This window comes from Drosophila teissieri, chromosome 2L, assembly GCF_016746235.2.
Source record: "Drosophila teissieri strain GT53w chromosome 2L, Prin_Dtei_1.1, whole genome shotgun sequence".
Lineage (NCBI taxonomy): Eukaryota > Metazoa > Arthropoda > Insecta > Diptera > Drosophilidae > Drosophila > Drosophila teissieri.
The window spans coordinates 16,655,208-16,674,155 of NC_053029.1; the positions used below are offsets into that span (position 1 = coordinate 16,655,208).

Below are 18,948 nucleotides of genomic sequence, written 5' to 3' on the forward strand. Positions count from 1 at the left end.
AGCTACCAAAATTGGAAGCCAACTCCGCGGCTAGAAGACTCTGGAGCTGGGTGCCCCGGGGCAATCGACCCATATTAATAACTTTTTCCCAGCCCAATTCTTCGCAGTTCTTCGCAATTCTTCTCCCAGCTGCCTCCGTTTTCCGCACAGTTTTCTCACATGGCCGATTTTGGCCGGCCATAAGGCCAAATGAAATCGTCTTGGCTAAGTGATTTCCCCAGTTCCCGGCCATATATAGGCGATTGATTGCTCCACTAAGCGACGATTCTTGCACAAGGCGGCAAAACACTCTTGGATCTTCGGTGTGCTTTTGGGATCAGTCCCTCGACCATATCAACAAAATAATTTGTGCAACACTTGCGGCACAATAAATTTCAATTACAAACGATTTAAGGCACTTTTACTGCCGCCAGAATTTGATTTTGATGTAATGGTTACTGCTCAGGTGAGGGAGGTGTGAATGTATATGGATTTTTTACCAAATATGGCTAAAACCGCTGTTGGGCCCAGATTTCACAAACAAATATTTCGAATGTTTCGTACAGAGGAAAATAAACTTGAATTAAATATATATACTTTTAATATAAGTATTTATTCATATTTTTTATACTAAATATAAAGAAAATGGACATCGAAAACACAACATTTGCACTTGGTAATGTTTAGAAGCTCTTTAAAAGAAATTCATATTTTTTGCAGTGATCATGGCGATTGCTTGAGTGAAATATTTTTTAGAAAGTCCCCAACGGATCTCAAAGAGGCTTCCACTTCGCAGGGAACATGAAAAATCAATCATGTCAGGATGGGAATAAGATGTTGACAACGGGCCAGATCAAAAGCCGGATCGGAAACATTATGGCCACATTGTGTGAGCTGAACCAAGCCAAGCCGGCTTGGCTAGCAAAAATGCGTAACGAATTTATGGACCCAGATGGGGATGACAAATCCACCAAATCCGATCCAATTCTGAGCACATATCACAGCGGCGACCACACCCGAGCTCCCAATCCCAATCCCAGTCGGCCCACTTGATCCTGGCTGGAAAACTGCAAGCGCCACATGTTCGTGCCTTGTTTTGATTTACTCTGGCGGTTGGTTTATTTATAGACGCCTCCAACGGGCCTCCTGTTGCGTCATCTGGGGGCGGCGGTGGGTGGCTCGCGGCTCACAACTCGCAACTCTCGATCTCGAAACCACCACCCAGCTGCCCCTCGTGGAAAAGCCTTCTTGAGCCCGCCGTCGCAGTTGCCTTTTAATTTGGCAAATTTATACACACGCGGCCACCAGAAGTTTGCCAAGTCGCTTGTTTCCAGTCGGCAATTGCTTTATTGTGCCCAGCACGGTGGAAATAATGTACAGTGAAATGCACATATATGGAGAATGTATGTATAATTTAAGATTAAATACATTCAGTAATAAAACAAAATAAAATTCAATTAGTTTTAAAGAGTACAATCGACTTATAAAGCTTATTTACTTCAAAACAAGGAATGGTTTTTTCCATTTTATTGCCATTCTGCACCACTGTACTGGGAGTTGATTCATTCAGCCGAAAAACCGTTTCCAATCCGGACCACCCACTGTCTTAAATTTCAGCAAATCCACTCGGAAACCGAGACAAGACTCTCGACTCGAGCTGGGCATATTTATCAAATTGTGCAGAGAAAAAGGAAATCGCAACAGATGCTAAACAAATGTCGGCTTAATTAATAGATTTATTGGTTTTGTCTTGCATATTACAGCGGCGAAAAATTGTTAACGAATTAATCCTTTCAAGGCGTGCAAATTGCGGGGCATTACTCATACGCCCCGATGTGCCCCCGAATCCACTAATGAGCCACTGGCTGCTCCCCTCAGCCGACTCCCTCGGGTCAATAAAAATGGCTAAAAACTGCATTGGCCGTTGCCAAATAAGGTGGGTCCAACTCGCATCCAACTGGCGCATCTCTCGCGGATATTTCAAATTTATGTGAGCCACCGAAAGGTTTTGTGCCAGTTCCAGCGAACAGCGGGCGAAAAGATCAGCCATTCAACCATTCAGCCATTCAACCATCCACCATTCAGCCACTCGTAGACCGTAGACCAGGCCAAAACTGTGGGTCGCGTTCCGCCTGAATCATCGACAGGCAACACATGTTCGGCCTGCGCCTCCTTTGCTGGGCCCAGCTGGCGTTTATCATCCACAGTCAAAATGATGATGACGATGGTTTCTGCGCTGCGCCGAAAAAAAGCCATCCATTCGGGTGTAAACTTCATTTGTTTAGACTGGTAAGGACACTAGATTATTTATCAAATTATGATAATAGTTATGAGACAGTTTCGTCTTACTTATTAGCTAAGAACTATACTAAGCAAAGCTTAATACTCACTTGCAAAGCAGGCCAAGTTTGACAGTCCAAGTAAGCTTATGTGTATAGTTTGCTTGGTATATTTCGCAGACTTTGAACTGCAATGGAATTTCTCCCAGTCGAGCTGCACTCGGCTTCTGTTCTCAGGTCTAGGGTCTGGCACTTCCACTTCCACTTCAACTGCAACAGAAACTGCAACTGCAACTGCAACTGCCACTGCTACTGTGCGCAAAACTGTCAAAAAGCGAGGGAAGCACAACTGATGCTGGTCGCATGGCCTGAACTCCATGTGGGCTTGATTTAGTGCTACGTTCTCTGACTGCTGATGCCGCGGATGAAGATTCCGGATGGGGGTGGGGATGGGGATCGGGATGAGGATGAGGCTCGGGATTGGGACGATCGGAGGGAGAGCTGAGTTATGACTTGAACTCTGTGGCTCCGCTCTTGACTTCGGGTTATGGACCTTGATCTGGGTGGAATTTCTCGGCCAAGTCGTTTGCAGGTCAATATCAGTTTTAGTACTAGTCCTAACACCGTAGAATTGAAACTTTCATAACTATCAGCGCAAAAACCTTAGACCTTCTTTGCTAGCTCTATTGATTATCATTTGCCAATTGAATAAGGTCTTATCAGTTACGTTGGCTGTTTATTAAGGGGCACTCGAATAGCGAGATTGAGTATTTGAATTAAATATCAATTACAGTAGTTATTGGCAATGGAAAACTGTAATATATTGATTTCATTTTGTCTAATGGAAGGTCCTTCGTAGCAATAGGCTTACTATTTTTGCATTTGTGGATTTATTAATCCGTCGCCAGTTAATGAAATATATATAAACAAAGAGAATGAGTTTTGTAACATTGATTTGTGGCCTATGTATTGGATTGCCTCTGAATTAAGCCCATAGAGTGGGTTCTTATCGTTCAGAGAGCCTTTCGCAACTCGACTGCTTAATACTGCTTATCATCTACAAAATAAACACTCAATGGATCTCACATATAAAGCGGGCTGATCGAGCTGCAAATAGTCACAAGTCAATAGAAGTCCGTAATGGCTGCATATAAAAAATATTCCTTAGTTGTCCTATTCCTGGCTTACTGCCTGAATGAAGTCCTGGCTAGCCATCCTACTCGCCAGGAAGCAGAGGAAGACATGTCCAAGTTCATGAGTGTCCTGCGGCAGGAGCAATTTGTTGCTGGCTCACCTCGATTCAACGATGTCCTGGGCAACGCCAGGGCCATTGTCCAGTATCAGGACAAAGGATTCATTGGAATCCGGAGCATTTTCCAGTGGATGACCAGCCCGAATCCTCGCAACGATGGCGTGTACAACTTTATGCAGTTCTACACTGACGAATCGAGTGGCTATATAGGCATTCAGAACTACGACAAGAGCTCCAAGTTTACGATCCTGTTTTCCGTTTGGGATGCACTAGATGCATTTCCGGGTGACGATTTCGCGTGCGAAACTTTCGGCGGAGAGGGCGTTGGCTATAAGTGCTCCAATAGCACGTTCCCGCTGGTCAGCAATGCCATATACTTCCTCGATGTGCAGATCGAGGGCTCTACCTTCAGGGGCTATATCTCGGATCCGCAGGAGAACCTCGACAGTGTGACCAGCAACCAGGTGACCCGTCACTTGATTGGCGAGATCATCACTCCGCACGAAAAGCTGACTAACCTCATACCCTTCGGATACTACAACGAGAACTATCGCGACAAGGACACCTGCAGGGAGGCCTTTGAACTGGTCACCGTCAACCAGGCTCCCCATCAATATACGAAGTATGGCCATGCCAGCACCAAGTTCACCGAGGCCTATCTCTACAACTCGGAGTGCGAGGTGGAGAATATCTTGGTGGCTCTGACGGCGGACAAGAAGAGCACCATCTACTTCACCAGACCCACTGGCTTGGATCTTAATAATTGAGCATCCATTTATACGGAATTCAAAGTACCAACCTATTGGCCTCATTTATAAGCTCCTTTTTTTTATATATATTTAAATAGTTTTAAGCAGGTGTAATGTGATTTAAAATTTGACTTTATTATTTGTATTATCTAAACTGAAGCCAGGTATTTATTGTATTGAATTGTTGAATAAAAGATGCTTCTTTAACACATATACTTGTTTTTTAAAATGAATACCAGTTCATAGACCATGTAAGTAGAAATGTACTTTTTTATGGCTTGTGCCGATAAGCAATGAAATAATTATGAAAAACCTTGCCAGCTTTCAAAACTTTTGTAGATCATCGCTTCTTTCGGTAAAATCCAGGCTAACTTGTTACTGCATGAAATCAGAGTGCCTGGTGGTTTTCAGGAAACTTGTCTAGACTTTTTGCTGCTCCCGTTTCTGCTCATTAAGACCAATCCCCTGGCTGGATGCGTTTTTAGGTTTTTAGCATGTCCTACGCAGTGCGGCACTAACTTTTTATTGTCTGCGCGGGCAGGCGGACAAAAAGTGGCCGAGGAGCGAAAAAAATAAATGAACTGTCCCATTGTCTTCTGGGATTAGGGCTTCTGGAGCTCTCCTATGGCTATGGCTGTGGCTATGGCTTCTGGCCCAGTCCTGGAGCTTCTGCGCCGATGGTGGGTGATAAATGCTGAGGAGCGAGCGGCGGCACTGCGCAGACTCCATTGAAATTAGTTATTCACGCGGATCGTTTAAGGCAATCCAACACCAGAAGGCAGAAACTTGGAAGCTGCCTGCTGTTCTACGGTTGCATTTGTTTTGGATACCCTTTAATAAAGCAGATGAATGGGTTGCACAGTGTTAAAGTAAATTCATTCAATAACAAAATAATTATGTGATTAAAAAGTTTTTCTATTCTTAATATAAACGAAACAAAACAGGCTGTGTTTCATGATAGTAATGCTCTTTAAATACGTATACCCTCTTGTTAATGTAATGATAGGTTCCCCATGAAAACAATTAAAGTGCCGAAACTGGAATGACAAAGAGCTTTGCATACTTTTTGGATATGCACTATTTCTTATCGAGTATTCCATTCGATGACCCTGTTTGTAACACTTGGAAATACGCTCCAGATTTCAGAACACCAGGTATCCGATATTCGAAACCTCCAAGAGCAGTGCATCGCTTTTTTGTTGGCCATTGCTCTTGGTCATGGCTTGTCAGTGATGGCTCCTCGGCTACCGCTTTTGTTTTAATGATCGTGCCCGGGATGCTCATTTACCGCTGCAGTTGGCCAACTGCAGGCAGCAGGCAGCAGACAGCAAACGGCAAACGGGATGACTCCTTGGCTTTGTGTCTCTTATCAGTGCAACATTTTGCATGTTGGCCAGGAAAGCGCAGTGGCCACGGCCACGTCCTCCTGCTGGAGCTTAAGCATTTGTCACAGTCCTTCCCCGCCGCTGAAATGAGGCCCAGCCAACCATACACACACTTAACATGTGTCTTTTTATGTATGCTTTTAGCCAGTTTTATCGCCGGCTTTCGGCTACTGCGGCGCTGCAACGTCGCTGCAAGTTCCCTCCTCTAATGGCTCATTTCCTCGAGCGGCCAACAACAACGGTAATTAACCTGTGCATGTTAATGAACTTCAAACTGCAGCCTCCTACTCCACTGCACTGTGAAAAAACCAGTAGGTAAAGAGGTAGGTATTTACCAGTAATAGTAAAGATATTTCAGCAAAAAAAAGCAGTAGGGGATAGTAAATATATTTCAGCAGAAAACCAGTAAGGGATAGGAAAGATATTTCAGCAGCCTTTAGAATTAACAAAGTTTGGTAGGAAAATAGTGGATAAACGCACATTTATAAACTGAAGGATATCTGTATCATAGGAAGTAAATACAGGACTTAAACAATTAATCAATATTTTAACAAAAGTACATATAAGCAATATTATTATTTTAAAAGCTTTACCTTTCAAGTAAATTTGTAAATGGAGTTTTCCTCCGCAGATAACATTAAATAATATATCTATGAAAACCCTTTCGTCGGCATATTTTTCCCAGTGCACTCCCGACCAACTGTCCTAAGTTTATGTAGATTTTTGTCTTCTCTCCTCACGTTGGCGCTAATGCAAATGTGAAAAGGCATTTTGTGAGCCAAAATGAGGTTGTTGTCGTGCCACTGACAATCTAATTAGAATACAAAATGCTTTTAGAGGAAACTGCAACTTTGGCTTGAGCTCTTGCTCCTTGGCTCCAAGCCCAGTGGGTCTTCAGTGGGTTTCAAGTTCATGGTGTTGACATATGTAGTTGGTGGTTGGGTAACCCCGAGTATATATATCCCCACCGTCCCAAGCCGTCTGGTTGAATAACATTTTGACAGCACCGTATCAGAGATTTGATTTCACCGACTAGGACATTATTGTGATGAGATGGCGAGTCGGGAAAGTCAGAGTCATTTGATGGCCGCGATTGAGATGCAGTCATCGAGGAACTGCGGTTCAAAATTGTCAACTTGTATTCATAATGAGTGGAAAGTTTGGCGGGAAGGTAAGTAATATTGCAGATAGATTATCTACGGCTTTAATGGAAAATTAATTCGGATTGGTAATTCAAGTAAATTGCACACAAGTTTACATTGTCATCTGAATTTAACCTTTTGTCTTAGTTTGCTACCTAAGTTAATTTGGTTTGCATTGATTTGGAAAGAAACACTGTTAAAATCAAACTAATTAGTATTTGTATTTTTCCAGTATTACTAAGAATATTTTTTATCAGAACAACAACCTACTTGAAAGCAATTTCCTTTAACCATAAATGAATCATGCGTCACGTAGCTTACCCCATCTGCTCCACCTTGTACAACAAGTTTCAACTTTGAACTTCAACAATCGATTCGATGTGCCCACTCATGGCTGCCCAAGTGGTTTTTGTACCAGGAACTGACATCACATTGTATGGTACATTTGGTATACTTGGAGAATGGATGGACGTGGAGCAGGAGGAGATCACAGCACGTGCAGGGAGTCAACAAGGCAGACACACATATTGGGCTAATTAAGCAGATTTCAAATGAAAGCCAACAAAGAAGAGATTCGATCGTGGGCCAAGCGACACCACCTGGAGCTGAATCTGTAGATGGAGTTGGAGATGGAGGTGGAGGAGGAGGTGGAGATGGAGTCGGAGAGGGCCTGTGGAGCACCCACAGAGATCGGAGCACCCATGGCACGCGATAATCAATCAAAAACCATTAAAGCCAAGCGTTTCAGCCGAGACAAAGACAATCAGTGCGGAGTAGAAAGCATTTCGCTGGAAAGAAAAGGCGTAGGAAGGGGGGGAAGACGCGGCGGGTGGGTGTGGCAAAATCAAATATGCGTCAAGACAAGTTAAAGATCAAAATCAAGATCAAATAGAGCACGAGATCAACTGCGAGGGGGGAGGGGAGGGGAGGCACAACAGTTGCAGCGAGATGATTGACAGAATTAGAATAGGAAATCGTGAGCGGTGCGGGGAAGTCCTCTCCTTACGAGTATTATTAAATGACCCAATTGTGGCTAAACGGCTTTTTGTTTGGCCCAAGAAAAGTGAATGGAGAAGAATGTCGCCTGTCTGGGCTTCGGTTTCAGTACCACTTCCCCTTCCCCTTCTCCCTCCCCTGGCCAAATGTCGCTCAGAGTTGGCAAATGCAAATTGAACCCCACCGCCACATCGACTTCCCAGTGCAACTTTCTAAATGGAATTCCAATCGCACTAGGTCCCACTTCTCCCGCCCCTTCTATTTTCCCTCACGCTTTTCCGCTCATGTGTGCGCAAAATTAAAGAAATAATTTCGAGTAAAAATATAACAGCTGATTGTCACCTGGCAGGCGAGGAAACCGTGGAGCCTTCGTGGGTCTGGGCTCTGACTAAATCAAAGACTCGACATCCGAGCTCCTTTCTAAAAACGTATCTGCTAATTTACATGGACTAATGCAGCTGGACGACTGAAGTTTTAACTTACCTGTGTAGTTTCTAACTAAATAAAATAAAAACCTCTTTTAGTTCATAACAATTAGCCTTTGTTGCTCACCAGCTCTTATTTCTGATTAGATAAGTCACTCAAAAAGTAAGAAATTTTACACAGTGAGGCGCACTTAAACAAATATTTCGCGCTGTGTATGAGCTATCCCCCAATTGCCTCCCCAGTGGGCTCAATTAGAGACGCACTCGCAAATTGCATCGCACTTTTATTGTCACCAGTCGCGAGAAGTGTCTTGGATTTGAGTTTGAGTGCGGTGGCATTTTGTCGCGACGCCTGCGACGCCTGGTGTCTGGATCCCATCATCAGTCACTCCAGTCCAGTGGACCGTCCAGTGGACAGTCCAGGTCCCAGTAATTGCCCCCGACATGCTCCGGCGGTCCCAGCCCCAACCACTTGTAGGCATTTTGTTTGACTTGGATTATCGCTAAGTGCATGGGTTTAACATTCCGCGGATGTCCAGCTAAACGACGGATTAAGCGGGACCACTTGTCGGGTGTTGTTCAGGTCGACGCCGACCTTGCATTGTAAGAAATTACTGAAAATTAAAGTTTTTCTAAATTTAGCCAAATATTTGAGTGCAATTTACACGTTTTACCAATGTAACGAAATGTAAAAGAAAACCTCTTTTTCCTTTCCAATATGCGCATACTTTATTCTAGTTAAACCATGGAATTGTTTTTAGCTGGACGAATTAGATTCTCATCTAACCTTTCTACTCCACGCTCGAAATGATGTAGTGAGTATTATGGTCTGCTTTCGCGGCTTATGGAAAATAATTCACCCACAGCAACAGTTTAAGGCCAATCCAGTCAGCACATTCACGCTACGCTCATGATCCCCGTAAACGGAGTACCCGCATCCCATGCCAAGTGCCCATTAAACCGCATATATAAATCACCATTAATTTGACAGTGGATTTTTACATAACTCAGGCCAACAGGTGAAAGCGAATAGCGCACAGCTGCCGGTGGACACTGGAGAGATCATGGAGTGTCATGGAAAACTCGCCACTTGCACTCGTGAAAATTGACTGCTTTCCCCCGAGTCCCTGCTCCTCCTCCTCCTCCTGCTCCTCGTGCTCCTTCTGCTGCGCGAAGAAGGAGGCTGGCATGCAAAATCGAATTGTGTGCTAATATTTGGGCAAAATGCAAAGAGCCCGCGGTTATCGCTGCACCACGAACATGACGAAGTGACTCCAGATGGGGAAGTTTTCAATGCTGCCGCTGCAGTAATAAAAATCATTACTTTCAAGCCCAAATTGGCAAATGTTGGCAAATGTTGGCAGAGGGAGAATGCAGGATTTTCGCCTGATCGACATGCAATGTCAGGGAAATTGCCGTCAAATGGGTAAAAGTTGCAGGCAGCACTAAGGAAAATTTCAGCGGTTTTAGTGAACCATTTATATAGCGTGGCTATGTTGCTATGATATGCTAATGATGGAAAATTTTAAATTATAATATATCAATTTGGAGGAGAATATTATTTACGTAAATGGAACCTGTTCTAATATTCCTTGTGGAATAGAAACCCATATAACCCTTTCAGGGAGATGCCAGAGAAGAAAGCAAGCACATTGAAAACGCATTGGAATAGGAAAACTGTGCCGTAGCAAAACATGGCTTTTGTTTTAGCCCTAACCGCAGACAGATGTCCCAGCTAAAAGCTTTTCCCCACAAATTCCAGACCCGATCCCCCATCACATGACAGGCACAATTTCTCAATTTTGTTTCGGAGGCAAGCCAAGAGATCTTTTACTTTCACTGACGACGCACATTCTTGGAGCGCCTCTCGGCCTCGGCGGAGTTTCTATTGAGGAAGACAGCCGCCTCGAAGTCCCGCAACCAATCCTCATCCGAGTACTGATGCCGCCAATGGCCCAGGCATCCGCCCAAGTGGGAGTTCAGCTCCTTTCGCTGGTTGAGAAGCAGCGAGGTGCGTGACTTGGGCACGACTATCATGTTGACCAGGTGCATCTGCATGTCGCAGTACAGCTGCCTCTTGGACTGCCCATCTCGCAGATGCAATTCACTCGAGGAATGGGTGCGCCTCAGGTCAGAGCTCGACTTGAAGCCCAGCGACAGAGTGGACTGCGATCGATTTAAGCCGTGTGACCCGCCCCCGATGGGCTTTTCATTCTGATCGGAGCTGGTCTGGATTGACAACAACTTCCGCAGTTCGAGCACTTCATTCTCCAAGGATTCCATGCGTGTCTCCATTTTGGTCCACATCCCACTGGGTGTCAGCTCTTCCGAACTTCCTCTATCCGGGGCAAAGGATCGGCGAACCTTTTGGGCCACTATTTTGGCAGGGGGATCCCTCACCCAGAGCTCAACCAATGATTCCTTGACCTCTTCCTTTTGCTCCTTAACAATCGGCTTCTGCTTTTTGGATTTGGATCTGGGGAGGAAGGCAATTGCAACGGGAGGATTCACCACAATGGGTCCATCGGCAAGTCCTTCAGTGCGTCGCCTCGTATCAGGTGGAGGGGATTGTGGGGAATGGGTTGCCCCAGATCGACAGGCTGCTCTGGTATCACCCACTGGCTCCACCTCTTTATAGCTTCCACTTGGCGTTTGATACTCATTCCCGTGGGTCATGATGTCCCTTAGCAAATCCGCTGAAAGTGGCACAATTCGCTTCTTACGGGAGGATTCCATCGACCTCATTTTACCAATATTTTACTTTAATTTTGAAACAATCTGGGTGACCAAACTATGTCGAAATGTATCTGGGTGTAGAAAGTACGATAATGAAACCCTTCATTTTTGAATGGAAAACAAATGAATCCTATGCAGTGTTGTATTTCAGTTCACAGGATTGTGTTTATATTTTTCGGATATTTGCAAATATGCAGAAGGCAGAAGGAGGTAAACACGATTTAGATGATTACAATACCAAGATTCCTTTTTATAGCCAGTTTTATTCCAGTTTTATAGCCACATACTTAAAATGTATTTTTCTACGGCCCATTAGTTTAAATAAGCACCTTTTAAAATGTTGTCAAATATTTGTCAAATGAATAAAATTTAAATGCACACAAGACACTAAGGAAAGTAAATTCAAAGGAGTTCCCTTGAAAAATTGCCAAATGTTGTAGGGTCCTCGGATACCTGGCGACAGAAATGGAGCTCGGAAGAGAGCTCTTCAAAAGGACGTTAGAAGTCAAAAATAAGATACACTGTCCAAGAAATTGCCTCTACTCTCAGGATGCCAGTAATCAAGAAGTTCTGCTATTGTTTTAGTCTAAGAAGTGGCGCTTATACAATTGCGTATGCAGGTCTTACAATAGACATATTAGATTCAGTAGCCACTATATATACTGAGTCGCAGTATTGCGGTGATATATTGCTCCTCTGGATAATTTCCACCGTTTGGAATATCCTATCCGCAATGATTCTCTTGACTGCACTTCATCGGGTAAGATCAAACTGCCAAGACAATTATTATTATTATTTATTCAGACTTAACAAATGAATAAAAGCATTCTATCGAAATACTTGCTTTTTATCTGAGCGTAGTCCTTTGTTCCAGGATAATCCGCACCTGCTTCCGGTCCACCTGGTGACTTGTCTCTGTGGCCTGATCCTCGAGATGACCAACCACATGTGGATTGCCTCCCTCGGTATCACCGACTACATTTTGATGTCCTATGCGTTCTTTTTGATTGCCTGTAAGTGATTCCCTCCACTGACGGCCTCCTCTTGACCACTTCTACCTCCATCCGTATCCATCCCCCACAGTTGTAGCTGCGGACGTCGTGGTCGTGCTCAGCTACTACCAATCCGAGATTTAGTGGACCACTCCGATTACCCATTAACCCAGGCGGCCGACCGAGCGCAGCATGTAGCATTTTGTGGCGCGCGATTAGGCGCGAAAATTTATTTGGAAAATGTTGCGCAATCGGGCCGTGCATAAATCGTGGCCAATTGTCACCAGCGGATTGGCAACCGAACCTCGGCGACCTGCGTTTAATTATCGCCCCGCCAGCGCCCGCCGAGCTACATGCGTGCTAATTGACCAGGCTGAAGCTCAGCGCTGCTCCAATCCGAATCCGAATCCGACTCCAGCTCCAGCACCGAATCCCAGTCCAAGTTCCAGTACCAGTGCAAATGTCCAAATGATAACCGCGCCGATGAAAACGCACGCTGAGCCAAATGAAAATTATGTTGCAATCGGGCAGGCGTGCTGCCCGCTGGCTGGTCACTGGTCACTGGTCAGTGAACCGCAGTTGGCACCACCATCCATCCATGGGGCTTAATTAATTTCCTTGATTAATTGAAAGTGCGCCTTGCTCGCAGTATTTTCGTTTTCTGTCTTGTTCTTTTTTTTTGGTTTTTGTACTTATTTTTCTGGGCCATGGTATGTTTATGTGTATTTTCGGCAGTGCAAAGTTGAAGGCAATAAGAAAAATCGCCCCGGATTCGATTCGGTAGTATGTGATGGGCGTTGCCCTGGCCAACCCTTGGCCATTACTCTTGGCCCGATCCGATCCGATCGGATGCAATCCGTTCCTTTCCTTTTTCTTCAGCTGGTATTCGATTATGGCCGAAATTATGATCCTTGTTTGGTGGATTCGGTGCAATTGTCTGCGGATGCCCTGTAAAATATATGAGCAGCTTTTTAAGTAGTTTTCAGCATATTTCAGTTATGCACAGAAAAGATTAGTCTCCCAAATAAAATCTTTAAAAACAATGTCTCTATACAAAACGATTCGGGTCATTCAACATGAACAATGACCATTCATCACCAGCCAATCGCAACCATAATCTTTGACCTTGTCAACCCACCGAGACGCAAGTACATCAAGATAAATTAAGCCTCAATTGCGGATTCAGCATCAGGCCAGCTAACATCCATCATTCCAGTTTTATGGCCACACAATAGAACCTGGAATACCCAGCAAGTCAATTTTCCAGGGGCAACTGAGCAACTTAGCAACTGCAATTCAACTTGCAACGTTCACCGAAAATTCACTGATTTCATAAAATATTACGATAAATGTCGCTTTCAACATTTATAAGCCAAAAGGATTTTAATACTTTATTGCTTATAACCGCAAAGCGACAGTAAATGCTCCTACTTTAAGAAACAAAATGCAATCGCATTGAGGAGAATCGAAAATAAGGAAAACAAGAAAAATGAATTGTCTTCATTTTGTAATTTAATGGTATTTTATTGAATTTCTGATGCGGATGGGCAGGGACAAGGCGGACTGCCCCATCCTTGGGTTCCGAATGGGTATCTGTATCTGTACATATATGTATCTGTATCTGTATCGGAATTGGGATCCCAACCCATCCGATGCGATCTTCCCCAGCCTGTTGACATTTAAAATATGGCCGCGTGTCAATGCGACTGCCCTACGCCCATTTTTAAGTCAGGTTTACATTTCGATTTCGGTTTCGATTTTTAATTCGCCACTCGCCCGCGAAATCCCAGCGTAAATTCAATTTGAAGGTCCGAAGGCCTGCAGAAAAATGTGCTTTCACTTGACCCGCAATGCTGCGTAAATAAATTTTATCGCTTCGCTGACACGTGCGCGTAATATTTCATTAAATTTAAAAACTACAGCAAAGGAAATATACAAAAATAAAAATAAAAAGAGTAAATAAATATAATTGCGTTCGGTTCAAAACGGCAGCATAAACAAATCGGCGATTGCATCGTAAGTTCGTTTTCAATTTGGCAAGTTTGACACTTGGCCAGTTAGTGAGTGTCCCCCGATCCCCGCCAGACATTCCAAGCCAAGTCCCCAGATCCCCAGATCCCCAGTCCGATGTGTGTGCCACCTACGTTGGCTTACACTTAGTCCAGCTCTTACTCCAGCGTGGACTCAACCTGGAGTCAACCTGTCGTGGCTACTGCCGCCTGCCATTCACTTGCCGGCAGTGCGTGCTGCAGTTGCTCCTCTGGCTGGCTGCCCAGTTGCTCCAGTTGCTCCGACTGCTCTGATTGCGAATGCCAATTGTTGGCGAAGCAATGCCAATGTTTATGACGGCTCATAATTTGTTTGCCCATGGCCAGGTCGTAAATGCAGCTCAGGACTTGTGCACAGACTCAACTAATTACTAAAGGAAACAGTGAATGGTGTTTACATTTGAATATTTCAAGGTAATTAACTTTTATACCTTCAGTTGAATTCCTATTAAATGTCCTGGGGCTTGAAATGTTTTCTCTGCGTCTTGCAGCCTAGAAAGTTTTATCCTCTACGGAAATGTGCAGAATTCACTCTATAAAATTATTAAAATAATTTATTTCTTTAATTTTGAAGCTGCCAGCTTAAGTTTAATGTAGCATTAAAGATATCCCATACGGGGGTGGAGCAACTTTGAAAGTTTGGTCCATACACGTGGTGCGGTAACTATAAAAAACTTGACAAAATGAACGCCCACAGAGACGGACTAAGTCACAAGAGTGATGTACGCCTATTATGAATAATTTTGAAAGACTGGCAAGAACCTCATAAACATATGGCCATTATGCTGAGCGCTTTGGCTAATGGCCCGCTTGCCACTAAGCCCACTGAGGTGAGGTGGGGAGTATGTGCACATGCTCTTCACGGCTCTTCACGTGCCAGCCAGAGCAGCAGTTCCAATGAGCTCGTAAAACCCGCCTGGCTGTGGGACGACTGCTCCCTGCTCCCAGAGCTTCTTTCGGTGCTTACTGATGTCTTAGATGGAAGTACAAGTGCTGCTCCCGCTGGTCATTAGCCGAGATGGCGGCACGCACCCGGTGCAGCTTGAAGTTGGTCATTTGTGCCGGCGAATGGGGCGTCTCCTAAGCCGATGCTAATTTCCATAATGCACGCCTTGATGGCGGCCAACAGGTCCCGATCCCCATCCGAATCCCCAGTGCGGTTTGCAAACTCTCCCAACAAACAGTGGGGTTATGGGTGTAGGATTTATACTCTTTACATATGTAAGTTTACAATTTCATTAGTTATTCCATGAAAAACGATTAATAATATCAGTTTTCAGTGTGCATCACCTTGAAATGAGTAAATGGCTAAAATATCTAGAAAAGTGCGGGAGGAAACTATTCTGAAGTACAAAATATGAGCACTTTGCAATCAAACGAAAGCCAAAATCCAATTTAGGATCGCCTCCAGTTGACACCTCCGTGGCCTAGAGCCTCCACTTGCCTTGGCTGTGGCCCTGGCCCTGGCCATGGCGATATAATGGCTCCGCAATTGGCCTGACCCATCTCTGGGCCAAGTGCCAAGTGCCAGGTGATCGTGGCCAGTGTGCCTGCGAATCGTGGCAGTGACTGCGGAGCAGGCAGCTTTTGTCGCTGTCCCCGGCAACATGAGTATGATTTATTGTAGTTTATGTGGCCGGAGCAGCTTCTGCCCGCAGTTCGTGATGGCTTCGCTTGGCTTCGTTAGTCGCGGTCCTGGGATCTGGATGCAGTGCTATACTCTCTGAAGGGGTATTTCCAATCTATTCTTGGTTGTGTTTAGTAGATGAATGGTAGCTTGGAATCCGATTTATACTTGGCGTACTGGGGAGTGCTATGTTATGTATGAAAGGGTGTTACAAACTTCGTTTCTAAAACTTCTTAAACGCATTTGTTTTTTGATCTGAACACTCTGCACTTGGCCGTGCGGCGATTATGTGTATCATTTTTCTTTGCCAGCGGCTGGGACTCTACGTTATTGTATTTTATATTATTTGTGCTTAATTGGGGAGCCTAGGTAAGGAGCAGTGGGAGCCGTGCACCTGATTCCAAGAGTGTTGTGACTCTCCTGGCCGCTGGACAAGTTCGTTGATTTGGGGCAGGCAAATGACCATGCGCTCCTCAGCATTTTGTGGGCAGGAGCACTTGGCAGGAGGACTATTAGCCAAGATATTTTCCCCTAGCCTGCTTATGGTTACCCCTTTTGGCGTCCAGGATCGAGATTTATGTTAGCATGGTGTCAAGTTAAGTTAATGGGCTATACTCCCCGCCAGTTTTTTACTTCATATTTTATAGGCGAACATTTTTGTGAGTCTCATTCTTATATTCATGCTCAATTTTATTCTTTTTTCTCTGGCAGCTGCGCAGGTGAATTTTCTTGAATTTATGACCATAACTTTTAAATTGCTTTGTGGCAATATCCGTGGCACCCACACAATGTGGGAAGTTAATTCAATAGTAAAGCCAATATTTCAGGTTGGTTTTCATGTGCACTTTATTGCTGAAAAACGATTAAGAATTTCTGCTTACTATATAATCATATTTGCAAGTTACACCTATTTTTACATATTAATTATTTGATTAAACACATTTGTATTTAAAGATGTAACACATTGTTCCACACTGTTTTTAGACAGTTCAGATCTTATAAAGGAAAACCCATTACCTCAAAACTTTAAGTAACTTTCGCACGTATTACATTTTGTATCGAACTATGTATATAACTTTATATCGAAGTTTCTATCGGTAACCAGTGTTGACTAGCGCTCTTTCAAATGTCATTTTGGCGAGCTCAAGTATTGCCAAGCAAAGCAGTCCCTGTCCTGTCCCGAGTATTTTTTGCTCGAAATTCCTGTAAATTACAGAATAAGCTGTGAGTTTTATAGAAATCCTGATTGCGATATGAAACGTCATTATTCCAAGACAGTGGACGACCAGCAGGAGAGGGAGAACTCCCCCAGTCCGCCGCCTCCTCCGCCCTACCAATCGCCACTATCATCGCCCGAGTCCTTGCAGTCCCCGAACGGGTATCCCATCCTGTACGTGGACGTGGTGAAGAACAAGCCCAAGCTGGAGTTTCCGCCGTCCCCCTCACCGCCCCAACCACCTGCGCCCGAGTTCAGCATCTTCCGCGAGGACTTTCCGGCTCTGCCAGGAGCAGCCGCCACGGCGTTACCGTCGAATTCGAGTTCTGGGGTTCCCGACGACTGGACCGCCATGTTGAGCGAAAGCGAGCAGGTCGAATTGGCCAAGTATCGCTATACAGTCGTACCCAGCAATCCGCACTTCAACGCAAGCGGCAATGAGGTGTTCCTCCATCCAAACCACCTTCCGGAGAAGCCCCGGGAGATGGAGTTCCTGCCCCCGTTGTACGGATACCTTAGCAATCCGGTCCGTTTGAGTGTGAGCCTGATATTTGACAAGCAATTCCTGCACGAAGGCGTCGTGCAGAGGGCCGTGAATGCGGCCCACAAGAGGGCCACCCAAGCAAATACCACAAATACAATCCATCCCCCACCCGGTTTCGAGAATTCCAAACTCTTCGCCCGCCTAATAACCAACAACACCGGTATGCCCCTGGGTGGAGTCAACTTCGAGCTGGGCTCTCCCCTTTATGACAGGATGTGGAATATGGAGACCAAGTCTCCGGGATCCGCCGTTGAGGGATCCTTCGGGATGTTGGGGCTGGCCAAGAAGCTGGGATCGATCCACCGGAATCCGCTTCTATTCGGAAACAATGTTTCCCACAATATGAACGGTACCGCGGACACGATCTTTTCCGGGCCACTTCAAGGAGGCCGCTTGGTTCCCCACGAGATGAGCTACAACTTGCCATTGAACTTCCTCATCACTGCAAATTTGAACCTGCAGCAGCCCAAAACCGAGGAGATGCAGGCGGAGCTTCTATTTTTCTTCTTTTACACATACACTGGCGACATGATGCAGATGCTCGCGGCTGCGGAACTAGCGGAACGTGGCTGGCGCTATCACAAGTTTGAGCGCATCTGGCTCATACGGCAGGCGGACAATCCCAACTACTTGTACAGCGGATTCCAGGAGTCCGGGGAGTACAACTACTTCAACATGTGGCAGTGGAAGATCCTGCCACGGCACTTTCAGCTGGAGCCCGAGCACATGGAGCGCACTCTGTCCAAGGAAGAGCTCTACGAGCTCTACGGATACCATCCCCAGATGTCGGGCGTATAGAGGAAAATTATCCGGGTTTTTGAAATTGGCTTTGACGCTGTCACATCTTTTTATAAAAACCCCCCAATTGTAAAGGCGTTTTCGAACAAATGACAATTTTTTTCAATATCCTTAGGCGTTTCATTGAATTGGGTGTAACATGTGTATGCAGATATAGTTAATTTATAAGTAGTTATCTGTTATCTGTTAGTGGCTATGCACATTATTTATTTGTAGTATCTATAGTTGCCTGTTTCGTTATTTTTATTAATTTGTTTGTATATTTTTGTGAATTCATAATGTTTATATTTGTTCTTACACTCTTATATTAAAATTTAACCATTTAACCAGCAGATCGCGAGCCACGTGGATGACCAACCCATGCCACCAGCAACATAGTCACCTTGCAGCCACGGACCCACCGCCGAAAACTAAGCAACCACACCCTCCAAATGCCATCGCACCGCAATCCACACAAAACCACTGAGTAGTGAACATGGTGGCTAGGTAGTCACCATAGCCAAGCCCCAAAGATACGAGAAAAATCGCAGCGCTCATTAGCAAAATGGAGCAGACGGACAGTTGCACATTTGGAGTCGCAGCTCTCCGCCCAGACACGATCTCTTGGCCAAGTGTCGCCGTCATTTAGCCCGCTAATTGCCACGTAAATTTGCAACCATTTTTGGCAGCTCATTAAATTTATTATTAAAACAAAGCCGCAGCGAAGCCAAGTTAATTGCCATCAAATTGACATGCGAGCCGCTTGGAGACGGACGACAACACCCGCCTGGAATGGCAGTT

At 44.9% G+C, this 18,948-nt stretch overlaps 4 protein-coding genes across 4 annotated transcripts; 3 read left to right on the plus strand and 1 right to left on the minus strand.

The window, feature by feature from the left end:
- The first annotated feature begins 3,370 nt into the window (after positions 1 to 3,370).
- Positions 3,371 to 4,470, plus strand: LOC122626186. The gene has a single exon (XM_043806348.1). The coding sequence runs from the start codon at positions 3,399 to 3,401 to the stop codon at positions 4,275 to 4,277; it is 879 nt and encodes a 292-aa protein (XP_043662283.1). The 5' UTR covers positions 3,371 to 3,398; the 3' UTR covers positions 4,278 to 4,470.
- Positions 4,471 to 10,007: 5,537 nt separating this feature from the next.
- On the minus strand, positions 10,008 to 11,048 carry LOC122620652. The gene has a single exon (XM_043798232.1). It carries the CDS (start codon positions 10,950 to 10,952, stop codon positions 10,044 to 10,046), a length of 909 nt encoding a protein of 302 aa, XP_043654167.1. The 5' UTR covers positions 10,953 to 11,048; the 3' UTR covers positions 10,008 to 10,043.
- A 245-nt stretch (positions 11,049 to 11,293) lies between these two features.
- LOC122620660 lies at positions 11,294 to 12,597 on the plus strand. The gene is made up of 3 exons (XM_043798243.1): positions 11,294 to 11,703; positions 11,818 to 11,956; positions 12,027 to 12,597. The coding sequence occupies exons 1-3, from the start codon at positions 11,494 to 11,496 to the stop codon at positions 12,077 to 12,079; spliced, it is 402 nt and encodes a 133-aa protein (XP_043654178.1). The 5' UTR covers positions 11,294 to 11,493; the 3' UTR covers positions 12,080 to 12,597.
- A 4,184-nt stretch (positions 12,598 to 16,781) lies between these two features.
- LOC122625570 (probable NOT transcription complex subunit VIP2) lies at positions 16,782 to 18,276 on the plus strand. Its single transcript, XM_043805659.1, has one exon. The coding sequence runs from the start codon at positions 16,864 to 16,866 to the stop codon at positions 18,166 to 18,168; it is 1,305 nt and encodes a 434-aa protein (XP_043661594.1). The 5' UTR covers positions 16,782 to 16,863; the 3' UTR covers positions 18,169 to 18,276.
- The last annotated feature ends 672 nt before the right edge of the window (positions 18,277 to 18,948 follow it).

Coding starts and splice junctions, on each gene's coding strand:
- LOC122626186 (XM_043806348.1), top strand. CDS start 3,399: ATGGCTGCATATAAAAAATATTCCTTAGTTGTCCTATTCCTGGCTTAC.
- LOC122620660 (XM_043798243.1), top strand. CDS start 11,494: ATGCCAGTAATCAAGAAGTTCTGCTATTGTTTTAGTCTAAGAAGTGGC. Junction 11,704..11,817: donor TCTTGACTGCACTTCATCGG/GTAAGATCAAAC, acceptor CCTTTGTTCCAG/GATAATCCGCACCTGCTTCC. Junction 11,957..12,026: donor TGCGTTCTTTTTGATTGCCT/GTAAGTGATTCC, acceptor CATCCCCCACAG/TTGTAGCTGCGGACGTCGTG.
- LOC122620652 (XM_043798232.1), bottom strand. CDS start 10,952: ATGAGGTCGATGGAATCCTCCCGTAAGAAGCGAATTGTGCCACTTTCA.
- LOC122625570 (XM_043805659.1), top strand. CDS start 16,864: ATGAAACGTCATTATTCCAAGACAGTGGACGACCAGCAGGAGAGGGAG.